The sequence below is a fragment of the Oncorhynchus tshawytscha genome, linkage group LG08 (genome assembly GCF_018296145.1).
Source record: "Oncorhynchus tshawytscha isolate Ot180627B linkage group LG08, Otsh_v2.0, whole genome shotgun sequence".
Taxonomy (NCBI): Eukaryota; Metazoa; Chordata; class Actinopteri; order Salmoniformes; family Salmonidae; genus Oncorhynchus; species Oncorhynchus tshawytscha.
Genome location: NC_056436.1, coordinates 25,344,873 through 25,361,980, shown reverse-complemented (window position 1 = coordinate 25,361,980; position 17,108 = coordinate 25,344,873). Strand labels below are relative to the sequence as shown.

The 17,108-nt window shown below is 44.4% G+C and overlaps 1 protein-coding gene across 19 annotated transcripts in view; it reads right to left on the bottom strand.

Annotated features, from left to right (window-relative positions):
* The window catches only part of LOC112246873 (transmembrane protein KIAA1109 homolog), an 88,692-nt gene that overhangs the window by 26,378 nt on the left and 45,206 nt on the right, over positions 1-17,108 (bottom strand). For 10 of the 19 annotated variants that reach the window (XM_024415455.1, XM_024415457.1, XM_024415464.1 and 7 more), the window contains exons 35-55: positions 16,537-16,739; positions 16,154-16,351; positions 14,822-15,033; positions 14,365-14,667; positions 13,960-14,112; positions 13,560-13,806; positions 13,271-13,425; positions 12,900-13,104; positions 12,524-12,691; positions 12,202-12,392; positions 11,903-12,078; positions 8,669-9,266; positions 8,354-8,552; positions 7,968-8,234; positions 7,766-7,859; positions 6,183-6,233; positions 5,329-5,535; positions 4,805-5,040; positions 4,379-4,623; positions 274-379; positions 80-177 (exon numbers count right to left, since the gene is read on the bottom strand). In XM_024415455.1, the coding sequence (XP_024271223.1) occupies positions 80-177; positions 274-379; positions 4,379-4,623; positions 4,805-5,040; positions 5,329-5,535; positions 6,183-6,233; positions 7,766-7,859; positions 7,968-8,234; positions 8,354-8,552; positions 8,669-9,266; positions 11,903-12,078; positions 12,202-12,392; positions 12,524-12,691; positions 12,900-13,104; positions 13,271-13,425; positions 13,560-13,806; positions 13,960-14,112; positions 14,365-14,667; positions 14,822-15,033; positions 16,154-16,351; positions 16,537-16,739 (4,312 nt within the window). The remainder of the gene's footprint in view (positions 1-79; positions 178-273; positions 380-4,378; positions 4,624-4,804; positions 5,041-5,328; positions 5,536-6,182; positions 6,234-7,765; positions 7,860-7,967; positions 8,235-8,353; positions 8,553-8,668; positions 9,267-11,902; positions 12,079-12,201; positions 12,393-12,523; positions 12,692-12,899; positions 13,105-13,270; positions 13,426-13,559; positions 13,807-13,959; positions 14,113-14,364; positions 14,668-14,821; positions 15,034-16,153; positions 16,352-16,536; positions 16,740-17,108) is intronic. The other 9 variants (XM_024415458.1, XM_042325353.1, XM_024415469.1 and 6 more) reach the window with 4 other exon arrangements.

Sequence of the window (17,108 nt, the reverse complement as noted above, 5' to 3'; positions counted from 1 at the left end):
TTTCAAATGATTAGGACATGTGACGATAGGTGGGTATATATGCATATTGCAGGACTTTTCTTGCTTCTCATACTGGTACCTTAAACATCAGACTGAGTGAGTAAAGCAGAATCTTGGGCTTGTCAGCGTCTGTCGAGATGTCGTGCTCATTCCATAGAGGGATGGGCTGCTCTCCTCCTGCATAGACACAAACAAGCATTTACCCAAAGTGTCTAAGCAAAATACTGAAACATAACAACTTTCAGTGTTCTTGTGTTATACAGCGGGACAGACCTGATACTTTCTGGATGACCTCGTTGACTTCCTTCATGAAAACCTTCTGCAGGAACACCAGGTGGTTCAGGAGGTCCGTTGTGAGGTTGTGCTCAAAAGAACCAATCTAGGTGAAGGGGGATTGAAATCAATGAAAATAACAAAGGCCTGCAAACTGAATATGCTCATAATTACCACATTTCAGGGCTCTACAGTGTGACCATTTTACTCGCATATGCGCCTAAATATTTTGCTGTGTGACCTGACATTTATATTTAGGAGCACCAGTGTACCTAGAAAGAATCCTTAATTTATCTTTATTAACACAAATATTTGTAATTGTTCTCCTAAATGTCTTTGTGTGGGCCTACATTCTTCAACATAGGTGCACACGTGCTCCTTGTAAAAAAGGTCAGCGTAGAGCCATGGCTGTATAGACAATGTTTCAATCCACAAGGATCTTTGTCAGGTCAAACGGAGTGCTCACCACTCCAAATACACTGAGTATACAAAACATTAAGAACACCGGTGTCAAGAACTGCAACTCTGTTAGAGGATTCTTCAAAGTAGCCACCCTTTGCCTTGATGACAGCTATACACACTTGGCATTCTCTCAACCAGCTTCACCTGGAAGGCTTTTCTAACAGTCTTGAAGGAGTTCCCACAAATGCTGAGCACTTGTTGGCTGCTTTTCCTTTACTGTGAGGTCCAACTCATCCCAAACCATCTCAATTGGGTTGAGGTCGGGTGATTGTGGAGGCCAGGTCATCTGATGCAGCACTCCATCACTCCACTTCTTGGACAAATAGTCGCTACACAGCCTGGAGGTGTGTTGGGTCATGATAATCCCTCTAAGCACAAACCAGATGGAATGGCATATCGCTGCAGAATGCTGTGGTAGCCATGTTGTTTAAGTGTGCCTTTAAATTAAAATAAAATGTAAACATTTTTTGGGCGGTTTTGGAGCAGTGGCTTCTTCCTTGCTGAGCGGCCTTTCAGGTTATGTCGACATAGGCCTAATTTTTACTGTGTATATAGATACTTTTGTACCCGTTTCCTCCAGCATCTTTACAAGGTTGATTTGTACTTTTCGCACCAAAGTACGTTCATCTCTAGGAGACAGAACGCGTCTCCTTCCTGAGTGGTATGACAGCTGTATGGTCCTATGGTGTTTATACTTGCGTGCTATTGTTTGTACAGATGAATGTGGTACCTTCAGGCATACAGAAACTGCTCCCAAGGATGAACCAGACTTGTGGAGGTCTACAATTTATTTTTCTGAGGTCTTGGCTGATTTCTTTTGATTTTCCCATGATGTCAAGGAAAGAGGCACTGAGTTTGAAGGTAGGCCTTGAAATACACCTCCAATTGACTCAAATTATTTCAATTAGCCTATCAGAAGCTTCTAAAGCCATGACATCATTCTGACCCACTGGAATTGTGATACAGTGAAATATAAGTGAAATAATCTGTCAGTAAAAAATTGTTGGAAAAATGACTTGTGTCATGCACATGTCCTAACCGACTTTCCACAAATTTGTTAACAAACTATATTTTTGGCGTGGTTGAAAAACTAGTTTTAATGACTCCAAACTAAGTGTATGTAAACATCCGACTTCAACTGTATGTATGTCGGTATGCATGTATGCATGTATGTATGTATGAGAGGTCGACCGATTATGATTATTCAACGCCGATACCGATTATTGGAGGACCAAAAAAAAGTCGATATCGATTAAATCGGACAATTTTTTATTTATTTATTTGTAATAATGACAATTACAACAATACTGAATGAACACTTATTTTAACTTAATATATCAATAAAATCTATTTAGCTTCAAAAAAATAATGAAACATGTTAAATTTGGTTTAAATAATGCAAAAACAAAGTATTGGAGAAGAAAGTAAAAGTGCAATATGTACCATGTAAAAAAGCTAACGTTTAAGTTCCTTGCTCAGAACATGAGAACATATGAAAGCTGGTGGTTCCTTTTAACATGAGTCTTCAATATTCCCAGGTAAGAAGTTTTAGGTTGTAGTTATTATAGGAATTATAGGACTATTTCTCTATACCATTTGTATTTCATTACCCTTTGACTATTGGATGTTCTTATAGGCACTTTAGTATTGCCAGTGTAACAGTATAGTTTCCATCCCTCTCCTCGCTCCTACCTGGGCTCGAACCAGGAACACATCGACAACAGCCACCCTCGAAGTAGCGTTACCCATGCAGAGCAAGGGGAACAACCACTCTAAGTCTCCACTCCAAGAGCGAGTGACGTTTGAAACGCTATTAGCGCGCACCCCGCTAACTAGCTAGCCATTTCACATCGGTTACACCAACCTAATTTCGGGAGTTGATAGGCTTGAAGTCATAAACAGCTCAATGCTTGAAGCATAGCGACGAGCTGCTGGCAAAACGCACGAAAGTGCTGTTTGAATGAATGCTTTCGAGCCTGCTGGTGCCTACCATCGCTCAGTCAGACTGCTCTATCAAATCATAGACTTAGTTATAACATGATAACACACATAAATACGAGCCGTAGGTCATTAATATGGTCGAATCCGGAAACTATCATCTCGAAAACAAGACGTTTATTCTTTCAGTGAAATACGGAACTGTTCCGTATTTTATCTAACGGGTGGCATCCCTAAGTCTAAATATTGCTGTTACATTGCATAACCTTCAATGTTATGTCATAATTACGTAAAATTCTGGCAAATTAGGCGGCCCCAAACTGTTGCATATACACCGAATCTGCGTGCAATGAACGCAAGAGAAGTGACAAAATTTCACCTGGTTAATATTGCCTGCTAACCTGGATTTATTTTAGCTAAATACGCAGGTTTAAAAATATATACTTCTGTGTATTGATTTTAAGAAAGGCATTGATGTTTATGGTTAGGTACACATTGGAGCAAAGATACGCACTGCATCGATTATATGCATCGCAGGACACGCTAGATAAACTAGTAATATCATCAACCATGTGTAGTTAACTAGTGATTATGATTGATTGATTGTTTTTTATAAGATAAGTTTAATGCTAGCTAGCAACTTACCTTGGCTTACTGCATTCGCGTAACAGGCAGTCTCCTCGTGGAGTGCAATGTAATCAGGTGGTTAGAGCCTTGGACTAGTTAACTAAGGTTGCAAGATTGAATCACGGAGCTGACAAGGTAAAAATCTGTCGTTCTGCCACTGAACAAGGCAGTTAACCCACCGTTCCTAGGCCGTCATTGAAAATAAGAATGTGTTCTTAACTGACTTGCCTAGTTAAACAAAGATTAAATAAAGGTGAAACATTTTTAAATTTAAAAACAAAAAAATTGGCCAAATCGGTGGCCAAAAATACCGATTTCCGATTGTTATGAAAACGTGCCTAATTAAATCGGCCATTCCGATTAATCGGTCGACCTCTAGTATGTATGTATGTATGTATGTATGTATGTATGTATGTATGTATGTATGCATGTATGCATGTATGTATGTAAGCATGTATGTATGTAAGCATGTATGTATGCATGTACAACATACAAAGTTGCACAGAAAAAGCCATGTGTCAGACTTGCCAATAAAAAGAAAAGATCAAGATGGGCAAAACAGACACTGGACAGAGGAACTCTGCCTAGAAGGCCATCATCCCAGAGTCGCCTCTTCACTGTTGACGTTGAGACTGGTGTTTGCGGATACTATTTAATGAAGCTGCCAGTTGAGGACTTGTGAGGCGCCTGTTTCTCAAAATATACACTCTAATGTACTTGTCCTCTTGCTCAGTTGTGCACCGGGGCCTCCCACGCCTCTTTCTATTCTGGTTAGAGTAAGTTTGCGTTCTGTGAAGGGAGTAATACACAGCGTTGTACGAGATCTTCAGTTTCTTGGCCATGGAATAGCCTTCATTTCTCAGAACAAGAATAGACTAACGAGTTTCAGAATAAAGTTTTTTGTTTCTGGCCATTTTGAGCCTGTAATCGAACCCACAAATGCTGATGCTCCAGATACACAACTAGTCTAAAGGCGGTCAGTTTAATTGCTTCTTTAATCAGAACGGTAATGTAATGTATGTATATAAAGTATAGTCAGGAATACTGGAGCTACTCTACTTGACTGTGGCAGCCTCACCTCAGCCACACAGCGCAGGTAATTCCCTTGGAGGTAGTTGCCCTGCTTCATGGGGATAGGGAAGTCGTCGGTGAAGTCCGAGTGGCCCTCGTGGTCCTCCATGATGTACTCTCCGGACATGGTGACTGGCGGGAGGTTGAGGCTGGCAGAGGGGGGCATGGCGGACATGGTGTCCACCGGAGACACCTTGGACTGAAAACATAGCTTGTGGTTGGGCAGCTCAAACGTGAACCTTGTCTGGGCTCCTGCACAGAGAACAAACAAGGATGAGGAAGTCCAATTGAAGTCAATAACGTTATCAATCAACGCAGAGGAAATTAAGAAAACATTGCCATATCACAAATAGTAACATCATGTACATACACAGTGATAAAAATACAATATCCCATTACCTAAGTCAGGGGTTAAAGCTTGGTGCTACGCTACCTGTCATGCCGTGGCTCTTCATACGGCCCATCTTGTACTCAGCCTTGAGGGAGGGCAGCAGGGCCGCTCCTATGGTGATGCCGTCCATCATGGCACTGAACTTGAGGACGATGGGCTTCTTCTCCAGCCCCTCCGGCAGCTGGGGGAACTCGTTGGCCTCCACAGGAGTCTGGTTGATGCTGGACGCCTTGTCAGAGGGCTGAGGGGTGGGAGTATCCTCCCTGTTGGAGGGTGGCCTACAGAGAAAAGAACGTAGTTCAGAATGAAGACAAGTATTGCTTAGTCCATGAAGGAGATACAGAGGAAAGGAAATGGTTTCATCTCTAAATGTTACAATTCACAGAAGTGCTTTCCTCTCATACAAGATCCTTTTGGTGAGGACCACACTGAGCAAGCAGTTCTGCCTACTCAGCCCCAATTCATGGCAGGGGCTCTCCTAGGAGATACCTTTTGATTTCAATGGGACTCAAAGTATATATAATGCAACTTATGAATAATCCAACCATTTCCTCACAGAGACTCACACGTTGGATGGCTGGCGGATGAGGTCAGAGATCTGTTTGGAGAGCTGGTGGGAGCTACGGACCATCATGCTGTGCAGCGTGGCTGGGTGCTGGGGGATGTTGATCATGATGGCGCCCACCTTGAACACAGCGGCGTTATTGTTCTTCAGGCCCCGCTGGGCGCTGTACAGGGCCTGGGACTTCGCTATGTTGCATTTCACAACTGTTCTGGAATGGTAGAGCAGAGTGTCAGCGTTACAAATATGACTGTTTGACTACAGGTTAATACAGGACAACGTCGATAGAGCAACAACAATGTACAAATATGACTGTTTGACTACAGGTTAACACAGGACAACGTCGATAGAGCAACAACAATGTACAAATATGACTGTTTGACTACAGGTTAACACAGGACAACGTCGATAGAGCATCAACAATGTACAAAAATGCTTGTTTTGGTCATGTTAGACAACAAGCACACTAAACATTAACAGGCACACAACGTCATCCATGTTATGGGGGCATAAGAACTACAGGGTTCTATATGACCTTGCATTGCATTGCCGAAATTATCAACAAAAAAACTAACAAAATAATAATATTGATCACGATTACAGGAGGAATCACTGTCATATGGCTGATCTATAAAGATGATCTACCCGCCATACACTTAAAGGAAGGAACACAGAAACAGAGGAGAAAAGGAGTGGGTGATTATCAGACTAACATGAAGAGGGAGAATAACATAACTAGAGCTGTACACTGATGAAACACTGCGTTACCACAGACTCGAGACAAAACGAAAGCTGTGCCTAAACTTAGTACTACATTGCATTGCTATGTGCCAAGGTGCAGTAGTTATAAACACATACAGAAACTCTTGTTTGGCAGTGCTGGTAGGAGATGTAGGGAAATCCTCCAGTCTATTCAAGACGATGGAAGAGAAAGCCAGGGAAAGTAAAAAGAAAAAAAAAGAGAGCAAATGAGATAGACTATTCACGCATAGATATACGGAGACAACAGACTAGATTAGAATACTTATTCACCATCCTTCAACTGCCAAAAGTACTTCCAGTGTTGCCAGCCGAATATGTGCAGTCCTTTGAATATTTCTAGGATTTGTTTAGAGTGAAGTAACTGTAGGAATTACTCACACATTAGGTTGACATGCAATCAGTAGGCAGGTTTCCATCCATTGAACAAGATTGATTTGACAAACGCAAATGTCTCAAAAAATAAAATCACTGCGACATGTGTAATGGAAACGGCAGATATGAGACATTTCTAAAGACAGACAACATTTTTATCCATTAGATAGGGGTGGATGTGATGGGCACGTGATGTGATCACGCAACTATAAAGCGGCACTTTAATTCTACATTTTTACTGCCGGCAAAATCAAAATGTTCAACTATAAAAAAAAAAATGTTTCTTTGTAGGATAGGTATTGTCCTGACGAAACACTTCACTTCGCTTCTTCTCTGGTTGGCTGGCAAGTTTCACTATCCAATCATTTTAGATCTACAGGACTTCAAGTTTCAACATGGGACAGACTGTGGCGATACATTGGCATGATAATTATTACAATATGACATTATTGCATTCTATCCACGCTGGCTTTCGCGGGCTATTTAAGACATGAAACAGATTGGTCTGACGTCATTACGTCCAGCTGTTTTTATTGACACAAGGGGTGCATTCGTAAATTCGCTCTGGCCATCTACTCCAATTTCAGAGCACTCGCGTCTGAATGTACCAGAGTGCAGAATAACTGATGTATTTACGAACTCTCAACACCCGTTGAATATGGCCATATATGGTCAGTAAACATTGACAAAACAGCGTAATTAAATTGTTACCAGCATCAGTTGCAGTCACCAACGCTCTGGATAACCAGCTCTGCTAGGGAGAGTAAAATGGTCAGAGTGAGGTGTTCTCTCATTTTTGAAGAGGGAAAGCTAGCCAACGTTAGCCAGTTAGCTTGGGTGCATGACTGCCGTTGTGAGGTTAGAAAGCTCGGATCAACCCTACTACTCGGCCAGAGCGTCCAGTCAGTGTGCGCTCTGAACGCTCCCAGACGGAACGCTCTGAATTTAAGAAAGCCCAGAGGACACTGAGCTCACTCTGGCACTCCAGATTGGCTTTACGAACGCACCCAAGATAGTTAAATGGAAAAGCACCCAATTGTCGCATCCATTTTCTATATTGAGGCAAATGTTAAATGTCGACAAAATCACTGGAGAAGTTCAATCGAAACATAGCTACAGACACTGTGGGGTAGGAAACTCAAACGTTCATAAATAATCTTAATGGTTACCAAAATGACAGGCAAACAAATTAGAAACGGAGTGTATTTTAGGTTAATTAACAGACCTAATGCACAGTATCAAACTTCAATCCTCAATGTGGCAATTCAAATTAAACAGTTATCAACTTAAATTGGAGCAGTCCTTACTGAATGTCTGGGGTTATACCCTCCAGGAGCACAATGTTAACTCCTCCTATGTGGGCTGATGCACAAGTCTCTGTCATCTTCTGGTGCAGTATGTCTGAAAAACAGATTTGGGAATTATAATCCAGATATGGCACTGAATAACGTAATACAAAGAGGCGGTGTATTGAACTAGTGACAAAATAATAAGAGCTAAGAGCCTCACCCTTCATCTTCTCCTTAAGTGTGAAGCTGCCGTGGATCTTCTTTAGCTCTGCCTCCATGGTCAGGCCCCCGATGTCTGCCTCCAGGTGGGTGCGGTTCACAACGCCGATGCCAAACACGATGAGGGTGACGTGCTGTGGCTCACAGCTCACCAAGCTACGCCGTCGGCCCCCTGCTCCGAGCCCGGCCGGAGGCTTGTTGGTGGGGTCCTGCTGCTCGTTCTCAAACATCACCCTGCACAGGGGCTCCGAGGGGCTGCGGCCACCGTCTGTACAGCACACATAACGCACACACACAAAATGATCGAACGATGAGTGTGAGGCTTTCTTAAGAGCCTAGGGGGTAGGGGCTAGAAGTGGCTAAGTGGAGGGAGAGAGATAGCCTTACCCGAGAGGCAGTTCTCAGGGGAGCTCTTCTCCAGGATACCGGTGGGGTCGGAGATGAGGGAGTAAAAGTTGAGCAGCTTGTACATGTTCTGCCAGCACTCTGCAGAGGGCTCGCTCTGCTCTGACACTGTGATGGAGTCTGAGTCGTCCATCTGGATGGTCATGTGGTCCGCCACATCCCGAGAGCCCTTCCGCGACACCTTGATCAATTGGATTGATTGAATTTATTAGATACCAATTAAAACAGAGCATACATCATTTGATAGGTCACTTAGAAATATAGTCTATATGATTATTGTGAAATAAAGATACATACTGGTTGGTGTACCTTGGAGGTACGGCGCTCCGAGCGACCAAGCGTGTTGCGACCCCGGGGCTCCCTCCTGCCCAGCGTGTCCAGTCCTGACTGGGGGCCGTTGGGCAGTTGACCCCCCCCTCCACCTCCACCCCGCTTGCTCTTCTGAGCAGTGTTCCCGCCGCCGCCAGCCCCACTCCGCCCGGCTCCGTTGACGCTTCCCCGCGAGCTGCGGCTAAAGTCAGAGGAGCGGAAGTGGCGGTAGGGCCGCACCTTAAAGGTGGGTGTGGGGGAGGCAGAGCCGGCGGTGTAGCGACTCAGCTTGATGTCTGTCTGTGTGGCCTTGATGTCGTCCACCATGGTGCTGAACTGGTGGATGAGGCGCACCAGGGCCATGTCCACACGCTGGCTGATGGCCTGGCAGGCGATGGTGAAGTCGCAGTGGAAGGTGTTGTAGTGGCGACGATTCAGGTCGTGAAAGGCGAGGGGAGCAGCGGCAGCCGTGGAGTTTGGCGGGCCAGTGCTGGTAGACTTCTCCATCACCACAGCGTTCAGGCTGAACGTCTCGATCAGCAGGGCAGGCTTGAACTCCAGCAGAGGGAGGTTTGGCATGCCCTGCCTAGAGAGGGAGGGAGAGAAGATTACCTTTACATGGCAGGATATCTTAGAGCAGGGATCATTAACTAGATTCAGCCACGGGCCAAGTTTTTCTTTTGTCAGAACATACTAAAAAATACATTTTTAGACTGCAAATTGACTGCAATAAGCACAAAAATGTATACTATTTGTCTAAAACATAATCATTACAAAACATTGATTACATATGGGGACATTGCCCAGCGTAGGGTGCAGTCTTTTGGATGAGATGTTAAAATGGGTGTCCTGACTCTGTGGTCATTTAAAATCCCATGGCTTATTGAAAGAGTAAGGGTGTTCACCCCGGTGTCATGGCTAAATTCCCAACCTGGACACATTTCATCATGGCCACCTAAATCATCCCTCTAACGGGCATATATCCCTCCTCACCTCTCTAGCTGATGTGATGAGCGGTCTGGTACAAAAATGGTCGCCGTGCATCACTGAGGTGGGTGCTACACATTGATGGTGGATGAAGTCAGTTTCCCCCTACTACAGTATTGTTAAGGGAATTTTTATCAATGATGACTAATTATGTATACATTTCAATCAGGATGTACTTATCAGAATACTATTATGTTACTGTGTATGTATGAATTTTCTTTCTTGATCCCAGTACTGAATATAATGTGTGTGAATGTGGTCAAGTTAGAACAATGACTGTCTGTTCCTTGGTACAAATGAATGAACAATATCTTCAGACTGGCTAGAATGCTTATCTACACGAGAAAACCTTGACTCGTAAATTATATTAAATTGGTAGGGAGACGGATGTGGGAAGGCTTGAGATACAGCCTTTGTACTGGAACGGAGATGGCACGGGTTGGTGTTGAAACTAATGACGTCATTTTCAGTTTATAACCTGTGGTAGACTGTATCGTATTCAGTACTCTCGTGAATAAACTCTGCTGTTTGACTTTAAGACTGGGCTCTGTCTATTATTATAGAATAAGGGTCTTACAAATCCTTATGAATTGACAGTGTGTTTAATTTGAATTGGGTATTAAAACAGAGCAATTTAATTCCTTTACCAAGTATGTAAAGTGCCTTGAGAACCTCAGTTGGCAGAAAAGCCAATTATTATTAATTATTTGTATACGATCAAGTCTCTCTATTATGCAAAAAAAAAAAGACCCCTTACTCAGTACTTTTTGAAGCATCTTGGCAGCGATAACAGCCTCGAGTCTTCTTGGGTATGATGCTATAAGCTTGGCAAACCTGTTTTTGGGGAGATCCTCCCATTCTTCTCTGCATATCCTGTCAAGCTCTGTCAGGTTGGATGGGGAGCATCGCTACACAGCTATTTTCAGGTCACTCCAGAGATGTTCGATCGGGTTCAAGTCCGGGCCACTCAAGGACATTTGGAGACTTGTCCCGAAGACCCTCTTTCGTTGTCTTGGCTGTGTGCTTAGGATTGCTGCCCTGTTGGATGGTGAACCTTTGACCCAGTCTAAGGTCCTGAGCGCTCTGAAGCAGGTCTGTACTTTGCTCTGATCATCTTTCTCTCGATCCTGACTAGTCATCCGGTCCCTGCCGCTGAAACACTTACACACAGCATGCTGCCACCACCATGCTTCACCATAGGGATTGGTGCCAGGATTCCTCCAGATGTGACGCTTGGCATTAAGGACAAAGAGTTCAACCTTCGTTTCATCAGACCAGAGAATATTGCTTCTGTCTTTTGGCAAACTCAAAGCGGGCTGTCATGTGCATTTTACTGAAGAGTGGCTTCCGTTTGGCCACTCTACCATAAAGGCCTGATTGGTGGAGTGCTGCAGAGATGGTTGTCCTTCTGGAAGGTTCTCCTACCAATACAGAGGAACTCTGAAGCTCTGTCAGAGTGACCATCGGGTCCTTGGTCACCTCACTGACCAAGGCGCTTCTCCCCCAATTGCTCAGTTTGGCTGGGCAGTCAGCTCTAGGAAGAGTCTTGGTGGTTCCAAATGTCCATTTAAGAAGGATGGAGGCCACTGTATTCTTGGGGACCTTCAATGCTGCAGAATGTTTTTGGTACCATTCCCCAGATCTGTTGCTTGACACAATCCAGTCTCTGAGATCTACGGACAATTCCTTCTACCTCATGGATTGGTTTTTGCTCTGACATGGACTGTCAACTGTAAGACCTTATCTAGACAGGTGTGCACATTTCTAAATCATGTCCAATCAATTGAATTTACCACAGGTGGACTCCAATCAAGTTGTATAAACATCTCTGTGATGATCAATGGAAACAGGATGCACCTGAGCTCAATTTCAAGTCACATTGCAAAGGGTCTGAATACTTATGTAAATAAGGTACCTCTGTTTAAAAATTTTAATATATTTGCTAAAATTTCTAAAAACCTGTTTTTGCTTTGTCATTATGGGGTACTGTGTGAAAATGTATATGGATTTTAAGACTAACGTAACAAAATGTGGAAAAAGTCGAGGGGTCTGAAAAATATACAGTGCATTCGGAAAGTTTTTTTTGCTCAAAAAACATGGTGGCCAAATAAAACCACCCCTGGGCCAATTTCATCCCGAGGGCCACCAGCTGGGCAACCGGGTCTTAGAGATTGCACCTTTAAGACTATTGGGACTCGCTAAACATGATTTACTTTAGATACTTGGTTTATTTACCTTTTCAACCGTTTATTTTTCCGCTCTTTGGACGTGTCAGAGTCCACAATGTCTGCTCTGAGACACTCCAAAGTGCCAGAGAAGGAGAGGTGCTCCCCGAAGTACATCTTGTAGCTGAGAGGAGTGGTGTCCTGGGCCTGGATCCCTGTGTGACTCAGTAGAGGCTTGAACACAACCTGTGTGTTGTGAGGGAGGGGAGAGAGAATCATCAGAATTATAACACTCACTCAGTCAGTCAGTCAGTCACTCACTCACTCACTCACTCACTCACTCACTCACTCACTCACTCACTAGGTTACCTGAGCGTCTGCTAGCTGAACGGCGGCGGGACACTGGTTGCCCTCCTCAATGTCGGCCATCATTATGTCATCTTGGCTGGTGCTGTGCTGAGAGTGCTGAGACTGTGTTCCATCAAGAGTGTTCTGGTCGCTGGACAGCACCGTGTTGAAGTCTGATGCTGATGGGATGGTGTGGAGGTTACAGGTGATGCCTGAGGAGCAACAGAAAGACACTTAGGGTGACCTTATTTTAAAAATTATTTTACTGTGAGCAATCAGGGTTGGTTACATCACCAACATTTCCCCCAACATCCACAGAATATTCTCACAACATTCCCCATACCTGTCTGCAGGATATTGTGCTGGGAGCGGTTGACTGGGGACTCCTGGGGTACAGCATTCCCTCCGCCCCGGTTGCCCACAGCGTTGGACATCCAGTTGTAGAAGCTGACGGAGGAGGGCTCAGACAGCAGGGGGTGTTCCGTCACCACATCTGGGCCCACACTGTTACCTAAAGGGGGGAGCAAACAATGTCATGTTGCAGTCCAATTCTATACCAATTCTCTATCATGATAGTTTGAAAAGGAATCAAAGTACTATAAAAATACGGTGGAAATTCCCTATAACCCATGCTTTAGGAGAATGTTCACACTTTCAGGAATGTATGGGTATGGAATTGGAACCCAAACCAAGTCAGAACCAGGATAATGTGAGCGTACCTGTGCTTTTGGTGGTGGTTTCATTCCTCTGGGGTGTGCCCTCCAGCAGGTTGTGCAGGCTGGGGAAGCTGCCTGTCAGGTAGCTCAGCAGACTCTCCTTACGGGGACTGTCCTTGGCAGTCATGCCCACGCGACTCACATGGGCAGGAGAGTCAGCTGCTGTGTCCCCGCTGGTGTAGCTGAGGGACTGGTATGGGTGGGAGCCCTGAAGAACATACACCAATATCATTAGTGTGAAAACAAATGCATTCCTATGGTATACTAATGAAAAGTGGTACCGCCCTGTCGCCCCTGTCCACCCATATAATTAATTATAATGGTACAAAGTTAAAGTAGACAATGCAGACAGACGGACGGGTGGATAGACATACCTTTACCTTTATTTTGAGGGCAGATTCACTGTGTGTGTGGGACTTGGAGAGCTTCCTCATGATCTCCACCCCGCTAACTGGTCCAGATTTGTCTCCTGTGGGCAGGGGGCGGCTGCATGCTCCCTCTAGCAGCATGGTGTGTTCACTCACTGTGGCTGGACATTATAATCATTATCAAATTCATTAACACGTGGGGGGACTTTTCAATATAATTGGTTTAAAAAAGTACATCTGTCATGTATTCATTTACCAGAAATGTCATCGTCCCAAAAAGAACATACGTTCCTACCTGCGTCAAACTCAAACTCAGCCCCATCAGCACTGGTGTCACTCTGCAGCGCAGCTCCGTTGTCCAGGCCCTGGCTCTGGTCCTGGAAGGTCTGCTGCTGGGGGGTCTCCTTGGGTTTGGGCAGCTGGTTGGGCCTCATCAGGCCAATGGCCTTGAAGCCCTGGGTCACCACAATAAACTTCATCCACTGCCGGGCCAGAGCCACCAGCCCCTTCTTCAGGGTCACCAGGGCAGGCAGCCCGTCATTCTAGTGAGGACAAGATCAGATGGGTTTAATAGTTAATTAGGAGGTAAGTTAAGGTAGATCCATAAGAACTATTTCCAGCCCAGCACTAGCACACATGATTCAGTCAGTCATGGTCCAGACTGAAGTTCTCAAGCCTCTAAACACACATCTCACCATGGTGGCCTCCTCTATCACAGTGTAGTCAGCCTGCTGTAGGTAGCGATGCAGGATGTTACACAGCAGACAGGAGGGGTTCTCGTGGAGGTAGCGTGCTCGCTTGGTCACCCTGTTGTACTTGCTCCGAAAGGGGATGTGGATACTCTTTTTCTGTACAGAACAAGGGAAAGAAAAGGAAATGTCTCTCATATAGAATAAGAATCACCGTTATTTGCCAAGGACATTTACATGTAACCTCCATTTGACCTTGTGAAATGGTGCCGACAGCAATAGACAAAATATACAGACAAAATATAGCCAGAGGAATATACACAATCACCATACAGTATATACAATACGTGGAAATATAGGACAATTAAATAGATAAAAAGCATTGGAACCCTCAATCTGTGCAGTACTGACCTCCAAGGCTTCAGTCATGATGCAGCCCATGACAGCACACACTCTCAAAGTGCCCTCCATGTCAAGCTTACGCAGAGAAGACTTGAGCTGGTCGATGGGGACCAACCAGGCGCCAATCGCTGGCGTCGCTGTGCTTAGGAGATTCAGCTGCCTGGAGATGGCCTGTGAGGGGGAGCGTACGTTGGTGGGGGCAGCGAAGCTGAACCAAATCTCCTTGATGGTGAGCTTCATGCTACTGGAGTCAGGGGGTGGGGGCATGAGGAGGAGGTCCTTCTTCAGGTCGTCAGACTCCACCCCTTCATCCTGCAAGAGCAATCCACACAGCATAAGCCAATGAGAGAACAGGAGCAAGAGAGAAGCAAGTCTATATATTTTTTGTGAATGCTTTCTGTTACTGAAACGAGGTTGTATCAAGTACTTGTACAACAGTTCAAAGTGACGGACAGTGATGAGTTACCTGATCGTCAGAGTCTGAGTTTCTGTTGGCATCAGAGTTCGGTCTTGTCGCGTCGTTAGGCAGATTGTCATCAGATACATCGGTGCTGTAGCCGCTGCCCGTCTGAGAACACGTTGAGCCGTTAGATTTGGACATGCCAGTCTTCACGCCCGTACCCGACTGTCCCATGATGCCAAACGCACTGTACAGCACTGCACCCGACTGACGCCCACCTGCACACAGACAGGCACACAATCAGGCAACAGTGTTCAGTGATGGGGTAAATAACATCAATTTAATAAATTCAAATTAAATTAAGTTAATTCAAAGTGAATCTAAATGCCAATGTCTATAAATAGTGCCTTCAGAAAGTATTCATACCACTCGACTTAGTTCACATTTAGTTGTGTTACAGCCTGAATTTAAAAATTATTCTCACCCATCTACACACAATACCCCAAAATGACAATGTGAAAACATGTTTGTATGAATGTTCGCAAATTTTTTGAAAATTAAATACAGAAATATCTCATTTTCATAAGTATTCACACCCCTGAGTCAATTTGTAGAAGCACCTTTGGCAGTGATTACAGCTGGATTGTGCAACATCTTCTCATTATTATTTTCAAAAGTCTTCAAGCTCTGTAAAATTGATTGTTGATCATTGCCAGACAACTATTCAGGTCTTGCCATTGATTTTCAAGTAGATTTAGGTCAGAACTTTAACTCGGCCACTCAGGAACATTCACTGTCTTCTTGGTAACATGATGCAGTCAGCACTATGCTTGAAAATAATGAAGAGTGGATCTCAGTAATGTGTTGTATTTGCCCCAAACATAAGAGTTTGTATTGAGGACAAAAAGTGAATTGCTTTGCAGTACTACTTTAGTGCCTTGTTGCAAACAAGATGCAAATTTTGGAATACTTTTATTCTGTACAGGCTTCCTTCTTTTCACTCTGTTAATTAGGTTAGTATTGTGGAGTAACTACAATGTTGTTGATCAATCACAGCCTTTCAACTAACTGTTTTAAAGCCACCACTGGCCTCATGGTGAAATCCCAGAGCGGTTTCCTTCCTCTCTGGCAACTGAGTTAGGAAGGACGCCTGTATCTTTGCAGTGACTGTCTGTATTGATACACCATCCAAAGTGTAACTAAGAACTTCAACATGCTCAAAGGGTTAAGCACCATTTTACTCCTGAACTTATTTAGGCTTGACAAAACAAAGGGGTTGAATACTTTTAGCTTTTAATTTTTTATACATTTGTAAACATTTCTAAACACATAATTCCACTGACATTATGGGGTATTGTATGTAGGCAAGTGTACATATATTTGGCAATGACACATTACCTTTGACAGTAAGGTTCTCGATGCCACACTCAAACATGATCCAGCCCCACTTCTCCAAGGATGCGCCGGTCCGGGCCAGGTCTGCAGCCACCTGGTTCTCTGTCTCATCCACCAGGGAAAACTCATCCATTTCCTCCAGGCTGAACAGTACTTTGGACTTCTCAAAGGGGATGGCCGTGATTGCACATGTTCCTATGTCTAAACCACAGGACAGGAAAAAGGACAGGTCACAACTGTCTAACACGTAATATTATGTTAGGGCAGGGGTCTCCAACTCCAGTCATGGACAGCCTGCTGGGTGTGAAGGATGGTGTTCCAGCCTAGCACATGAAGAAAGAAAAAAAAAGCCGTAGAGCATAACATTGAAAATAGCAAATTCTTACCTGTGGAATCCAGGCCTCGTAGTTGGCTGTGGATGCGGTGGATGTTAAGCTTGGCAGCGATCTCCTTGCCCTTCTCGATGCCAGCGTTGGAGCGCAATGAGCCTGAGGACTGTGGCTGCATCTTGGTGGCCGATGCGTACTTTTCCAAGTTGACGGAGGGACGGCCATGCTCTGCTGTGTTGGGCGTCTCCTCCACTATGCCCCTATGAAGACCGACAGTAGGGTACGCATGTGTAATAATAATAATTTGGTGGGTGCTTATATTTGTCCTATTTCAATGTTAAAAATATATATATATCCTAACTCCCCCTAAGACACCATTGGAGTGGGGTGACGGCCAGGGTCTGCCATTATCAACAGCGACCCTGGAGCAAATAAGCAATAAAGCAGAAGGGGTGTGGTATATGGCCAATATACCACGGCTAAGGGCTGTTCTTAGGCACGATGCCATGCGGAGTGTCTGGACAAAGGCCTTAGCTGTGGTATATTGGCCATATATCACAAACCACAAGGTGCCTTATTGCTATTATAAACTGGTTACCAACGTAATTAGAGCAGTAAAAATAAATTAT